The 16,108-nt window shown below is 41.7% G+C and overlaps 1 protein-coding gene across 1 annotated transcript in view; it reads left to right on the forward strand.

Annotated features, from left to right (window-relative positions):
- The window catches only part of LOC123992927 (protein arginine N-methyltransferase 8-B), a 40,847-nt gene extending 28,250 nt beyond the window's left edge, over positions 1 to 12,597 (forward strand). The window contains exons 8-10 of the mRNA XM_046294576.1: positions 4,188 to 4,338; positions 10,574 to 10,695; positions 12,330 to 12,597. Coding sequence (XP_046150532.1) covers positions 4,188 to 4,338; positions 10,574 to 10,695; positions 12,330 to 12,413 — 357 coding nt within the window. The 3' untranslated portion in view covers positions 12,414 to 12,597. The remainder of the gene's footprint in view (positions 1 to 4,187; positions 4,339 to 10,573; positions 10,696 to 12,329) is intronic.
- Positions 12,598 to 16,108: the final 3,511 nt, after the last annotated feature.

The following is a 16,108-nucleotide window of genomic DNA, read 5'->3' on the forward strand; positions in this document are numbered from 1 at the left end:
CAGAGTGATCATGGGCCTCTTGGCTGCATCTCTGATCAGTCTTCTCCTTGTATGAGCTGAAAGTTTAGAGGGATGGCCAGGTCTTGGTAGATTTGCAGTGGTCTGATACTCCTTCCATTTCAATATTATCGCTTGCACAGTGCTCCTTGGGATGTTTAAAGCTTGTGAAATCTTTTTGTATGCAAATCCGGCTTTAAACTTCTTCACAACAGTATCTCGGACCTGCCTGGTGTGTTCCTTGTTCTTCATGATGCTCTCTGCGCTTTTAACGGACCTCTGAGACTATCACAGTGCAGGTGCATTTATATGGAGACTTGATTACACACAGGTGGATTGTATTTATCATCATTAGTCATTTAGGTCAACATTGGATCATTCAGAGATCCTCACTGAACTTCTGGAGAGAGTTTGCTGCACTGAAAGTAAAGGGGCTGAATAATTTTGCACGCCCAATTTTTCAGTTTTTGATTTGTTAAAAAAGTTTGAAATATCCAATAAATGTCGTTCCACTTCATGATTGTGTCCCACTTGTTGTTGATTCTTCACAAAAAAATACAGTTTTATATCAATATGTTTGAAGCCTGAAATGTGGCAAAAGGTCGCAAAGTTCAAGGGGGCCGAATACTTTCGCAAGGCACTGTAACTCTGTGTTGTTGTATGTGTTGAATTGCTATGCTTTATCTTGGCCAGGTCGCAGTTGCAAATGAGAACTTCTCAACTAGCCTACCTGGTTAAATAAAGGTGAAATAAAAACATGTAAAAAAAATAAATGCATTCCAGGTGACTACCTAATGAAGCAGGTTGAGAGAATGCCAGGAGTGTGCAAAGCTGTCATCAAGGCAAAGGGTGGCTACTTAAAGAATCTCAAATATAAAATAATTTGGCTTTGTTGAACACTTGTTTGGTTACTACACGATTCCATATGTGTTTTTTCATAGTTTTGATGTCCTCACTATTATTATTATATTATATGTAGACAATAGTACAAATAAAAACCCCTTGAATGAGTAGGTGTGTTCAAACATTTGATTAGAATTGTATTTATATTCCAGACTGACATGGTTCGTTCGGATATTTTTGTATTTGTGTGTATTGTTAGATATTACTGCACTGTTGGAGCTCGCAACATAAGCATTTCACTGCACCTGCGATAACATCTACAAAATTGGTGTACCCTACAAATAAAATGTGATTTGATTTGTATATGTGGGTAGGATTTGTTGAGGCCCTGCAGTGTTAAAGCCTACAGTTTAATCAGAAAGCACTGACTCAGCGTTGTCTCTGGGCTCAGGCAGAGTGGAATTTACATAACCAGTGTTACTGTTATTTTTTATAATGGGCCACCAGCCGAATATCTACCCCTCAGAATAAATAAAAAAACATGACTTTAAAAACATAAGCTCATTCAACATTAACCTATTAAAAAACATTCTGTATCAATGAGGTTTGTGCAGTAGGCTATAGGCTGAATACATTATAATTGTATATTGGCTACACTTGAATTGCCCTGCCAATGTTATTAACCTCACGCCATTTTCAAAGTATATTTCAATACGTGATGTACTGGTAATAGATAATTTGTTGTATTACATCTTGTGAGTCATAACTTGAAATCATTAGCGTATTTGTTTTATTTTACTGGTGACTGATGGTGCCTATATGTGATGGTCAGTCTCAGCGGATGGAAAGTGGGAGGGAGATGGAGTGTGTGTGTGTGTGAGAGTGAGAAGCCCCTTAAATTGAAATTGAAAGAGAGCAGCTGATAGGCTGCCTCTCACCGTCCCTCAGCTCTTCATCCCTCCTCTGACTGACCACAAAAGGGACACCGTCTTCCATCTGATGGCGAAGTTCGAGGAACACTTTATTTTTGACTCATGCACAAATTCATGTTGTTACTCGTATGCCCAGGAAACGTGAAATCCTCCTCGATATTGGAAAGACACATGTCGCTAATAACAACGCAAGTCTATCGATACACTTTGTAACGCGAGTGGATGGGGAGCGCGTTTTATATCTTATAAAAGTGTTGAATAAAGTCACAGTGTTGAATACAATCTTAAACATGAAGTCAATCATAAAAACAGCAGATATTGCTGTACTCGTTGACAGTCTCTCTCTAGTTATGGTTTTTAAAGTTTCGAAATCAAATCTCACACGTTAGAGTCGACTATCAACTTCGCTGTGGGCTCGTGGAAGCTGCAGACAAAGTGATTTGATCTCATTGGTCAGCCGTAGACTATTTGCACTTTATTTGCTCTACGGGCCCGCCGGGTAGGCGGAGTTTGTACCTTCAGACATGAAATGGTTGAAAATGGGAACACTTCGAGTACCTGGCTCGCAGGGCAGCTGAATCAAGTACAAATCAAATAAAAAAATGTTTTTTGTTTGGTGATCGACTGACTAGGAAAGCCATGGAGATTGCGATCGAACGGTTGGTGATCACTGGGTTAAAGGGACAGTAAAACAATCCACATACCAATCACAATTCAGAGTTGTATGACCTCAGCTGTAACTAGACAATATGTTACCGTAACGTGATCCTTCACATGCTGGCCATCTTTCACTACTAGGTACAGGGATTGTTCCATGCATGATGCTATGCATCTATTCCCATGTCTCGACCGCTAATTGTGTAGTTTGTCCGCGGTGCCCTTTTCTTATCTCGTTTATTGATTGGATCGTTCTGCCCTTTTCTCAGTTCAGATGTTACATAACTAAAATGTGTTCCTATTGTTCTAAAGCCATTAGACTGTAATAAGAGGAAGCAGGGAAATAATCTTTGAAACAGTCAGTGTTTTATATTCAAGATTTTGACACTGGTGCCTTATTTGTCCTTTGCGCCGGTAAAATGAAACCCCTTTGAAAAGAACAACCCACTCACAAGCTGTTTGCATGTCTTCTCAATGGATTACAGGATGAATCGTGTCATTAATCTTGTACACGGACAGTGTGCAAAAAGGAGTTTAGGCTGTTAAAAAGATGAAATGAGTACCTGATGTTCAGAACTTTACCTTTACTGTGAGTGAGATCGAAAGAGCTGAGTTGAATTGTTGTCCTGCACTATAAAAATATGACTTTCAGGAATTTGTGATGCATGACCAAAATAAACCGTTTATACTCTTATGGAAGCTGGGATTTGTTGGCGAAAAATAGCAGGGGATCTTGACTTTGTATTGGGCACTTTTGTTTGTTTGTTTGTTTGTTTGTTTACTGCTGATCGCGCGATACATAAAAGTCCTTTTTCCACTGCAACTATGTGGGTCTCACCAGAACAGAGAGCTGTGTTCCACTACCATATGCTCTCCTCTCTCTCCTCTCTCCCACTGCAGAATCACGAGGCATCAGATACCCTGTTAAAATGTGGGATATGAACCAGGGTAGGTCTATAAAGGAGCAGGACACCAGTACAACAGTACCCTGACAATAGTTACTGCCTTGGTTCTCCAGCCAAATGACCCCATCTTCTCCTCGTTCTCCCCCCTATAGTGGGGTTTCCTTGGCTGGTCCCTCTGGGGGGAGGGGGTACTGGGGTTTGGTTTCAGCTGCGTGAACCTTGAACCCAAAGGGAGAGGTTGGAGCAGAGTAGCAGAAAGCAGAGGCTTCATCCTTGACAGAGAGAATAAGGGACTCGGGGATAATACAGGACACAGTGCTCAGAGGCACCGCCACATAGATCATATGACACGCATATAAGACCTGCACCTGGACACACTCACACCTCTCATCTCCTTACAATACTTACTGTAAGACTTGACCAGCCTCCCATGGCACACTGCTTAATGGCCACCCACAGAGGAAGAGTTAGGCCTACAGATGTAGAATTTTAATTTGACCTGTATTTTCACAGCAAAACAAATCCTGCAGCAACATAATTTTGCTTGATCAGTGGTTAGGCTATTAGCTGGTCCAAATGAGGGTACATGAAAAGTGGAAGACTGTTAATATAACTGTGTGTTTAGTACAGGTTTTCAGTGCATTTATGTAAGTCACAAAATTCTCAGCAACAAAAGAGTGATAAAAATATAATCCTACATCTGTACATGTACATGTACAATGGAGAAACCACTGTGCTGGCAGTGAATGGTGTGAATAGAACCCCAATCACTATGGATTCTGTATGTGATTAGCATTAAAAATGCTAGATGTAGATGTAACAGAGCAGTGTGGTTATTCTCTCTCTTCAACAGGAGGTGGACATCTACACAGTGAAGACTGAGGACTTGTCCTTCACTTCAGCATTCTGCCTTCAGATCCAGAGGAACGACTACATCCATGCCCTGGTCACCTACTTCAACATTGAGTTCACCAAGTGTCACAAGAAAACTGGCTTCTCCACCGGTACGTCCTCAACTCTCTTTCAGTCTTGTTCTCTCTCTCTCTCTCTCTGATTTTTCACACAGGCTTATATAATACAGTGCCTTGCGAAAGTATTCGGCCCCCTTGAACTTTGCGACCTTTTGCCACATTTCAGGCTTCAAACATAAAGATATAAAACTGTATTTTTTTGTGAAGAATTAACAACAAGTGGGACACAATCATGAAGTGAAACGACATTTATTGGATATTTCAAACTTTTTTAACAAAACAAAAACTGCAAAATTGGGCGTGCAAAATTATTCAGCCCCCTTAAGTTAATACTTTGTAGCGCCACCTTTTGCTGCGATTACAGCTGTAAGTCGCTTGGGGTATGTCTCTATCACTTTTGCACATCGAGAGACTGAAATTTTTTCCCATTCCTCCTTGCAAAACAGCTCGAGCTCAGTGAGGTTGGATGGAGAGCATTTGTGAACAGCCGTTTTCAGTTCTTTCCACAGATTCTCGATTGGATTCAGGTCTGGACTTTGACTTGGCCATTCTAACACCTGGATATGTTTATTTTTGAACCATTTCATTGTAGATTTTGCTTTATGTTTTGGATCATTGTCTTGTTGGAAGACAAATCTCTGTCCCAGTCTCAGGTCTTTTGCAGACTCCATCAGGTTTTCTTCCAGAATGGTCCTGTATTTGGCTCCATCCATCTTCCGATTAATTTTAACCATCTTCCCTGTCCCTGCTGAAGAAAAGCAAGCCCAAACCATGATGCTGCCACCACCATGTTTGACAGTGGGGATGGTGTGTTCAGGGTGATGAGCTGTGTTGCTTTTACGCCAAACATAATGTTTTGCATTGTTGCCAAAAAGTTCAATTTTGGTTTCATCTGAACAGAGCACCTTCTTCCACATGTTTGGTGTGTCTCCCAGGTGGCTTGTGGCAAACTTTAAACAACACTTTTTATGGATATCTTTAAGAAATGGCTTTCTTCTTGCCACTCTTCCATAAAGGCCAGATTTGTGCAATATACGACTGATTGTTGTCCTATGGACAGAGTCTCCCACCTCAGCGGTAGATCTCTGCAGTTCATCCAGAGTGATCATGGGCCTCTTGGCTGCATCTCTGATCAGTCTTCTCCTTGTATGAGCTGAAAGTTTAGAGGGATGGCCAGGTCTTGGTAGATTTGCAGTGGTCTGATACTCCTTCCATTTCAATATTATCGCTTGCACAGTGCTCCTTGGGATGTTTAAAGCTTGGGAAATCTTTTTGTATGCAAATCCGGCTTTAAACTTCTTCACAACAGTATCTCGGACCTGCCTGGTGTGTTCCTTGTTCTTCATGATGCTCTCTGCGCTTTTAACGGACCTCTGAGACTATCACAGTGCAGGTGCATTTATACGGAGACTTGATTACACACAGGTGGATTGTATTTATCATCATTAGTCATTTAGGTCAACATTGGATCATTCAGAGATCCTCGCTGAACTTCTGGAGAGAGTTTGCTGCACTGAAAGTAAAGGGGCTGAATAATTTTGCACGCCCAATTTTTCAGTTTTTGATTTGTTAAAAAAGTTTGAAATATCCAATAAATGTCGTTCCACTTCATGATTGTGTCCCACTTGTTGTTGATTCTTCACAAAATATACAGTTTTATATCTTTATGTTTGAAGCCTGAAATGTGGCAAAAGGTCGCAAAGTTCAAGGGGGCCGAATACTTTCGCAAGGCACTGTATATTATGAACTGGATGCTTCGATCCCTGAACGCTGATTGGTTGAAAGCCGTGGTATATCAGACCGTATACCATGGGTATGACACATTTTTTTTAATGCTCTAATTACGTTGGTAACCAGTTTATAATAGCAATAAGGCACCTCAGGGGTTTGTGCTATATGCTATATGCTCAATATACTACGGCTAAGGGCTGTATCCAGGCACTCCGCGTTGCGTCGTACATAAGAACAGCCCTTAGCTGTGGTATATTGGCCATATACCACAAACCCCTGAGGTGCCTTAGTGCTTAAGTATACTATGGTATAAATACTATAGTATTTACTGTAGTGCTTTCGCTGATTTTACTGTAGTATTCATTGTAGTGTTTTTGCAGACTAGAGTCAGCAAAAACACTACAGTGACTACTGTATTTTTACTGTAGTATACTGTATTTTTTTTTACAGTTAACTATAGTAGAAATACTATAGTAAAAGAACTGTAGTAAATACTATAGTAATTAATGTAGTGTTGTTGTGGATTATAGTATACTGTAGTATTTACTGTAGAGTTTTTGTTTAATTATCTTTGACATAGAAGTGGAGTCTTTCTCCTTGAGGAAATGTACTGGAGAAATACTAAAATACAAATTGTTCACAACTTGTAGGTAGGTAATTCTGGGGTCTGAATGGATAGTTCAGCACTCCACTATTTTCTATAACCTGTATGGAACACAATATGACCTATACTTGGCATGTATGTTTCTCACTTATGGGTGGCACAAATTGAGATATGGGGAAGGGCAATGTGCAGGGTACTGTATATGCAAATTAAATACTGAAGTATTTACAATAGTTAAACTGTAGTGTTTTTGCGGACTGTTGTGTTTTTGTAGACATTGCTGTAGTATTTACAGTAATGTATTTACAGTGTTTTTACAGTAGTATTTACAGTGTTTTTTGTGTGAATAATGCTGTAGTTTTTACTATAGTATTCTACAACATTCTATAGTAAATACTATACATGATCAAGGGATACAGTGTGTATTGCATTATTCTACAGTATACAATAGAATTATATAGTAAGTATTGTAGTATTTTTTTCATGTGGGAGGCCAAGCTCCCTGGCATCCAGGACCTATATACTAGGCGGTGCCAGAGGAAAGCCCCAAAAATGGTCAAAGACTCCAGTCGCCCAAGTCGTAGACTATTCTCTTTGCTACCGCATGGCACGCGGTACCAGAGTGCCAAATCTAGGACCAAAAGGCTCCTTAACAGCTTTTATCCCCAAATCAAATCAAATATATTTATATAGCCCTTCGTACATCAGCTGATATCTCAAAGTGCTGTACAGAAACCCAGACTAAAACCCCAAACAGCAAGCAATGCAGGTGTAGAAGCAAGGTGGCTAGGAAAAACTAGAGAGGAACCAGGCTATGAGGGGTGGCCAGTCCTCTTCTGGCTGTGCCTGGTGAAGATTATAACAGAACATGGCCAAGATGTTCAAATGTGCATAAATGACCAGCATGGTCAAATTATAATAGGTCTGGGACAGGTAGCACGTTCGGTGAACAGGTCAGGATTCCATAGCCGCAGGCAGAACAGTTGAAAGCACGGCCAGGTGGACTGGGGACAGCAAGGAGTCTGCTGACTGCTGAACAAGGAGTCATAAGACTGCTGAACAATTAATCAAATCAAAAACATTGACACCCCCTTTGTTTTTACACTACTGATACTCGCTGTTTATTATCTATGCATAGTTACTTCACCCCTACCTACATGTACAAATTACCTCGACTAACCTGTACCTCCGGACATTGACTCGGTACCCCGTGTATATAACCTCGTTATTGTTATTTTGTTGTGTTACTTTTTAATAATTTTTTACTTTAGTTTATTTGGTAAATATTTTCTCAACTCTTTCTTGAACTGCACTGTTGGTTAAAGGCTTGTAAGTAAGCATTTCACAGTAAGGTCTACCAGACCTGTTGTATTCGGCGCATGTGACAAATAAAGTTTGATTTGTTTTGATTCATTAGCACTCATTGTACTGTAGTACTAGCATCTCTCGAGTTCACTGTGTCGTTATCAGACCAGCTCCCGACAGACCCAGGGTTTCATCCTTTTAATTGGCAGCAGCAGCAGCAGCAGATTACAGGCTAGGAGAGTCCTGTTGCTCCCTGCCCACCATCCTGCCATCCTCCCTGTGGGTTCCATCCCGATCTGTATTCACAGACAAAGACCCTCCTTTAATGAGCTCTTTGATGAGTCAGAAAGGCCTGGAGTACAACAGCAAACACTGATACCACTGGAAATTAGAAGACCTTTGAGTCCCCAGTTGATTTGCATGATCCAGAGAAGTTGTGTGATGAGCTGAGTTCATTCGGCAAGAATCGTGTTTGGGTTTGTCAGTGAGCAACCTCTAGTGGTGGTATGACATAATCACTCCTCTGTGATTATATGCATAATGTCTACAGTAGTTCGCCTTCATCAGAGTTTGTGATGCAAATAGAAGACTTTAAACTGTGATTTTCTGTGGCTTGCATTATGCAGAGGCAGTGGCTAGATGACCATGTGTTGTTACTCTTAAAAGTGGACAATGTCTTACTTTTGACCTCCAATCATATACAGCTCTTCCAGCTCTTCTTATATTGATTTGAGCCTGTCCATCGAACCAAATCCCCTGAGCCAATGCTAGCCTCACTCAACCTCTGATACACATCTAAATGCGCACATGGAGGCCTAAGTCCTCTATGGCCATTGATTTCCTATATTCTCCTGTAGGACAGGTATTTCTAGTTTCAAGTTTATTCGCCACGTGCACAGGATACAGCAGGTGTAAAACAGTACAGTAAAATTCTTACTTGAGAGATCCTTCCCAACATTGCAGTGATTATATAGATAATAGAACAACACAAGAAGTACGATATATATTGAAGAAACACGAGAATGCAAATATATACAGGTATCTTATTCAATGTACAGGGGTACTGGAGTGGTTGAGGTGGGTTTATACTGTACAGAAAACGTAACTGGTAGTAGGATATACTATACATGTAAACATGGATAAAAAGTGACTGGTAGTAGGATATACTATACATGTAAACATGGATAAAAAGTGACTGGTAGTAGGATATACTATACATGTAAACATGGATAAAAAGTGACTGGTAGTAGGATATACTATACATGTAAACATGGATAAAAAGTGACTGGTAGTAGGATATACTATACATGTAAACATGGATAAAAAGTGACTGGTAGTAGGATATACTGTATAAATACTTATGGTAATACACTAATGGTAATATATACAGCACATGGAAAAAGAGCACACAGAGAAACTCGGACATATGCTGTATGCTGCTGGAAAATATCACCCATTGATCCATCATAACAAACGCAGCCTTATCTATTCCGTTCAGGTTCCCACTGAGTACAGCTTTCATAATCTGTGTGTTTATGCAGCATGATCAGCAACTCAATTTATCCATGAGCCCTCAAACGGCATGCCTTTAAAGTCTGAGGTACAAAGTTATCCCAGGACAGCCGGCTGAAATTCGATTAAAGTTGTATTGACCTTTGAGCCTTTAACAGCGCAGGTACAGGTGGGCGCACGTTGTTTTGGGCGGGGGTATTGGCTATCAGCAGTATGCAGCTGGAGTGAAGCTGAGACACACAAATACAAACACACGTATGTGCGCATATCGTTTATAGACCCATACAAACACACATGTCCAGTCAGGTTCAAAATGATTGGCACCGTTGATAAAGTTGAGCAAAACATTACAAATACTTAGCTATATTGTAGGCTCCAACATTTTTTATTATTATATTATTGTAGAAAACAATTGATCAGAGAAAGAGATTTTGTTTAACAAGTCATATTTTATTTTCTCAAAAAGATAGGGGTCAAAATGATTGGCACCCCTGTTTTCAATGCATTCCAATACCTCACCTTGCGAGGATAACAGCACTGAGGCATTTTCTAAAATGTTTTATGAGGAGAACACATTGGGAGGGACCTTAGACCATTCCTCCATACAGAATCTTTCCAGATCCTTGATATCCTTTGTCTGCTCTGATATCCTGATTTGAACCAGAATTTTAGCATGACCGATCCTCAGTGCTGTATCTACGCTTGTAAATAGCATGATGATCCTATAGTGAATCACGTATATTCACAGTCAGAACCATGGGTAACATTTTTTCAGAACCAAGAGATTTTTAAAAAAAAACTAAAAGAAAAAAACTTTGTCTAATGTTACAAAGGTTGTGTCTTCGTGACTAATAAGTGCATCAGAGGTCCAATGTCAAAGGTGAAAAGTTACATTTGTTAGTTTTTGTTGGGGGGCAAAACTTTGGCTAATGATTGTTTTGGTTTTAAGGGTCAGGGGTCATGTCCACTCTAAGAGCCAAATGAACTGCGCACTTCACTTGAGTTTCTGAACAAATCTCCCATTGACAATAATGCATTATTTATGTGAAAATATGAATTAAACATACAGATCTGAAGTTCAGATTTGTCCCTAACCACATGCCTGTCTTCCTACAGCCCCTGATGCTCCGTTCACACACTGGAAACAGACAGTCTTCTACCTGGAGGACTACCTGACCGTAAAGAGGGGCGAGGAGATCATTGGCAGTATTAACATGAAGCCCAACGAGAAGAACATAGTGAGTGTTCTGGAATCTATGACCAGTAAAAAGTCATTAAATTTGAGACACTTGTAGGGGCGGTTTCCAGTCTTGGACTAAAAAAACAAGGTTCAATAGAGAATCTGCATTGAAAATGCTTTGTAGTGCAGGAATAGTGTTAATAGTGTTCGGGAAACCGCCCCATCTAGGGACCAGAGTCCTGGGGCCTCATTTATCAACCGTGCATACATTTCATACTAAATTCTGGCATATATGAGCATTACATCCCCGACCTAGAAATGGCCCTCTATTTACCTTTTATGGTAGCAGAAACGTCATCATTTACTGTATGATTTGGAAATGTTGGAACTGGGCCATGACCGTTTCTAAAAGAAACACAACGGCAAATTTGTTGACATTTCTGTAGAGGTATAAATAGAACATTTTAATATTTTGCAGTGACTCAGTCAAACGAAAATGCATGCTCCCTATAGCAAGTGCCAAACACTGGCCGCACATTCTGATTGTCTATTCGAACGATTGTAAAGTAAATGCTTACAGCCCCCACTTCTATGCAAAATATAAATTGTTCTTCAATAACTTGTTGATCAATAGAGGATTGTATTTCTCCTGCCATGGTATAGGCTTTGAGATGAAATAGGCTATGATTTCACGCTCCTATCGCACACCAATACTGTAGCCTACCCATACTGTCAAATAGTTTAAATAGGGCACCAGTCTATTTACTTTCAAGCATGCTTGTCTGTTGAATGAGTGAAGGGTGAATGGTAGCCTAATATGTGTTGTGTAGCGAGAATAAACAAGTCATGTCAGAAAAGGAGATGTCCTGCAATGTGATTATGATTTAGGCCTATTTAATAAAATATGAAGAAACATAAGGCTACCTACATGCTGTGTGATCTCCTTACCAACGGCAAATGCCTCATTACGTTTGAATGTTTTTATTAGCCTAGCAGTGTGCGTAAAACACAATCCCCCCCCAGTACAGTTGTCCAACCATTAGAAGTTATGTGTACGCATGGTCTGAGCTGTGCGTGGAGATACACACTTTTCCCATCAAGTTCAAAATGTATAAATACCAACCTTTGTTGGAAGACTGGCGCATGCAAGGTTGAGTTTATCTTGTGCACACGCACCTTTGATAAATGAGGCCCCTGGCCCCTACCTACTGTATGATAACTACAGACACAGGTAGAGGTCATACATACATTTGTACTTGTCTAACAAAATAAAGTCATGAGGTCAAATCAAGTCATTTCAGGCAGGCGAGGCATTTAAACCAACATTATATGGCTAGAAAGAAACCCAATTCCACTACTACCTCTCCACAATAGACTGCTTGTTTGAACTTCAATCATCATCTTTTTGATAGAGGTCAAAGGAGAGAGAGCACTAATCACTCCCAGACCAAACAGCAGATGAGGATAGCAACAGCGTCAGTGCCCCACTCTTGATTGAACACTCACTTAGATTTCTCTCTCTTTTATTCCCCTGGTGAATTACCTCTCTCTCTCTCTCTCTCTCTCTCTCTCTCTCTCTCTCTCTCTCTCTCTCTCTCTCTCTCTCTCTCTCTCTCTCTCTCTCTCTCTCTCTCTCTCTCTCTCTCTCTCTCTCTCTCTCTCTCTCTCTCTCTCTCTCTCTCTCACACACAGCGTGACTTGGACTTCACCTTTGAGCTGGATTTCAAAGGACAGATATGCGAGGCAGCCATCTCCCACGACTACAAGATGCGCTAGCTAGGTGTCCAATAGGGAGAAGCCGGCGCGCTATGCCGCGCCTGCAGCCCCACAAATACACAGAGGGAAAGAAGATGCACTCCTCTCGACAACAGACAATAATGAGGATGGGATGGAGGAGGAGAGGGAGTGCATTGGAGGGATCAGAGAGGGTGGGATGGAGGGAGGAGAGAAGTTCAGATAGAGGTAGGAGATGAAGGGATGAGAGAGGGTGGGATGCAGGAATCAGAGAGGAGATAGAGAGAATAGATGAAGGGATGAGAGAGGATGGATGGAGAGAAATGGAGGGATAGGCTAGATCAGAGGAGGCAGGTTATGATGAGAGAAACTCATCAGCGCAGGGCTGACACTCCAAGCAATATCAACATGCTCACATTGACACCTCTAACTGGCACGTTACTGTTAGGCCAACTGTTCAGAGGACAACTTTGAATGTAACACCTTATGAATTCAAGAATGTTCTAGTCATTATGAATGTTATTGATTGATCTATACTGTATGTGAGAGGTGGCAACCAATGTTATCTTCTACAGCAAGTTTGGAGCCCATATGATCAATTACTGTATTTTTCAGGAACTTCACATTTATATTGCATATAATGATAATATATATATATATCCTACAGCCAGTAGTTATGATTTTTCTTCAAGTAGGCTTTTTAAATTACCCAATTTTGCATGTTTTTTAATAATCTTCATATCTGGTAAAAGTACAGTAATTGAATATATCAGAAATTCAGTACTGCATACTGTATTGTGTAAGGATGTGCATATTTTTATATATATATACTGCTCAAAAAAATAAAGGGAACACTAAAATAACACATCCTAGATCTGAATGAATGAAATATTCTTATTAAATCCTTTTTTCTTTACATAGTTGAATGTGCTGACAAAATCACACAAAAATTATCAATGGAAATCAAATGTATCAACCCATGGAGGTCTGGATTTGGAGTCACACTCAAAACTAAAGTGGAAAACCACAATACAGGCTGATCCAACTTTGATGTAATGTCCTTAAAACAAGTCAAAATGAGGCTCAGCAGTGTGTGTGGCCTCCGCGTGCCTGTATGACCTCCCTACAATGCCTGGGCATGCTCCTGATGAGGTGGTGGATGGTCTCCTGAGGGATCTCCTCCCAGACCTGGACTAAAGCATCCGCCAACTCCTGGACAGTCTGTGGTGCAATGTGGCATTGGTGGATGGAGCGAGACATGATGTCCCAGATGTGCTCAATTGGAATCAGGTCTGGGGAACGGGCGGGCCAGTCCATAGCATCAAAGCCTTCCTCTTGCAGGAACTGCTGACACACTCCAGCCACATGAGGTCTCGCATTGTCTTGCATTAGGAGGAACCCAGGGCCAACTGCACCAGCATATGGCCTCACAAGGGGTCTGAGGATCTCATCTCGGTATCTAATGGCAGTCAGGCTACCTCTGGCGAGCACATGGAGGGCTGTGCGGCCCCCCAAAGAAATGCCACCCCACACCATGACTGACCCACCACCAAACCGGTCATGCTGGAGGATGTTGCAGGCAGCAGAACGTTCTCCACGGCGTCTCCAGACTCTGTCACGTGCTCAGTGTGAACCTGCTTTCATCTGTGAAGAGCACAGGGCGCCAGTGGCGAATTTGCCAATCTTGGTGTACTCTGGCAAATGCCAAACGTCCTGCACGGTGTTGGGCTGTAAGCACAACCCCCACCTGTGGACGTCGGGCCCTCATACCACCCTCATGGAGTCTGTTTCTGACCGTTTGAGCAGACACATGCACATTTGTGGACTGCTGGAGGTCATTTTGCAGGGCTCTGGCAGTGCTCCTCCTTGCACAAAGGCGGAGGTAGCTATCCTGCTGCTGGGTTGTTGCCCTCCTATGGCCTCCTCCACATCTCCTGATATACTGGCCTGTCTCCTGGTAGAGCCTCCATGCTCTGGACACTACGCTGACAGACACAGCAAACCTTCTTGCCACAGCTCGCACAGCTCGCATTGATGTCCCATCCTGGATGAGCTGCACTACCTGAGCCACTTGTGTGGGTTGTGTCTCATGCTACCACCAGAGTGAAAGCACCGCCAGGATTCAAAATTGACCAAAACATCAGCCAGGAAGCATAGGAACTGAGAAGTGGTCTGTGGTCACCACCTGCAGAACCACTCCATTATTGAGGGTGTCTTGCTAATTGCCTATAATTTCCACCTGTTGTCTATTCCATTTGCACAACAGCATGTGAAATGTATTGTCAATCAGTGTTGCTTCCTAAGTGGACAGTTTGATTTCACAGAAGTGTGATTGACTTGGAGTTGCATTGTGTTGTTTAAGTGTTCCCTTTATTTTTTTGAGCAGTGTATATAAAATGTGTATTTGCAGTCAGGCGAAGTACTGTAGCTTTTCAGCTGGGTGCAAAATAACAGTATGAGAGCTCACATTTGCACAGCTTGCACTCCAAAGTGGTGGTCTGTGGTTTCTGTTAGAGCTGTGATGTCAACATTGTAATCAGTATAGACCGGGGCCCTTGTCTAGATGCCTGCAAAAGCTCCTGGCTACAAAGCCTACATCTCTATAGTGCTGTAATTTATCATACTATAGATAATTAGGTAATCACAATTTTCAACAATAACCATGATCTCTTAAGTTATGTAAAATGGTTGATGTGGAGACACTGAAGCCACACCAGGGAAAGATCTTAATTCCATAATTCTCATGTCTTCTTGCCTCACCTACTCAAAACCCATTGGATGAGAAAGCCAGAGGTCCCGTCCCTCTGACCAGCTCCACTGGGTTTTGAGATGCAGACGAGGATTATGCAATTGAGATCGCTCCAAGCATTCAGTGGGTGGGGCCTCACATCGGTACCATTTTTCCCCTCTGGCTCCACTGATCTCAGCTCTGCGACTGGCCTGTCCTGAGAGCTGTGAGGCTCTGATCAGTTAGTCCAGTCCTTAGATCAGTAGCAAAGTGTTCATTCTGGCCTCTCTGCTCGGCACATCAGTTGACAGCAACTCCTTCCCTTAACCTGTGGTCTTACTAAGGTCGTCTCCAAGGCAACAACTGGAGGTGTCCTCCAGTCCAACTGTGACCTCTCCTCGCAGTTGTGTAGTACTGTTACACCAGAGGTGTCAAACTCTTCTCACGGAGGGCCAAGTGTCTGCAGTTTTTTCAATTCAATTAAGACCTAGACAACCAGGTGAGGAGAGTTCCTTACTAACTAGTTACCTTAATTCATCCCTCAAATAGAAAAGGTGGAGTGAAAACCCGCAGACGTTCAGCCCGCCGTGGAATGAGTTTGACACGTGCGTTTACACCATCCTTCCTTTACGCAGCCAAGAGCCTCACTCCCAGTCCCCTCGCTCTCCCATGCCTTTCTGTGAAGCTCATCAGCACAGCACTTATGACTGTTCAGAAGATATAGGACATGCCATGTATGAATAGACCAGTGGCCAGTAATGAGTGAGTCACATTTGATGGATGTACAATCTGTTCAGTAAAGTGTCCGACTATGTTCAGTTTCATGTTGAGCGCTTACTTGTGAGAGCATAGATTTGTATAGTATTCTATTGTAGATGCTGTGCTATACACACAGTAGATGAATAATAAACTAAACATGTAGATTAACAAGTTGATACTGGATCAAAAGCAAAAGTAGTTAAGTCTACCTTCAATAATTTTCAGTAGCATGCACTGTTGTCTTTGGAAT

This window comes from Oncorhynchus gorbuscha, linkage group LG02, assembly GCF_021184085.1.
Source record: "Oncorhynchus gorbuscha isolate QuinsamMale2020 ecotype Even-year linkage group LG02, OgorEven_v1.0, whole genome shotgun sequence".
In the NCBI taxonomy this organism is placed as follows: domain Eukaryota; kingdom Metazoa; phylum Chordata; class Actinopteri; order Salmoniformes; family Salmonidae; genus Oncorhynchus; species Oncorhynchus gorbuscha.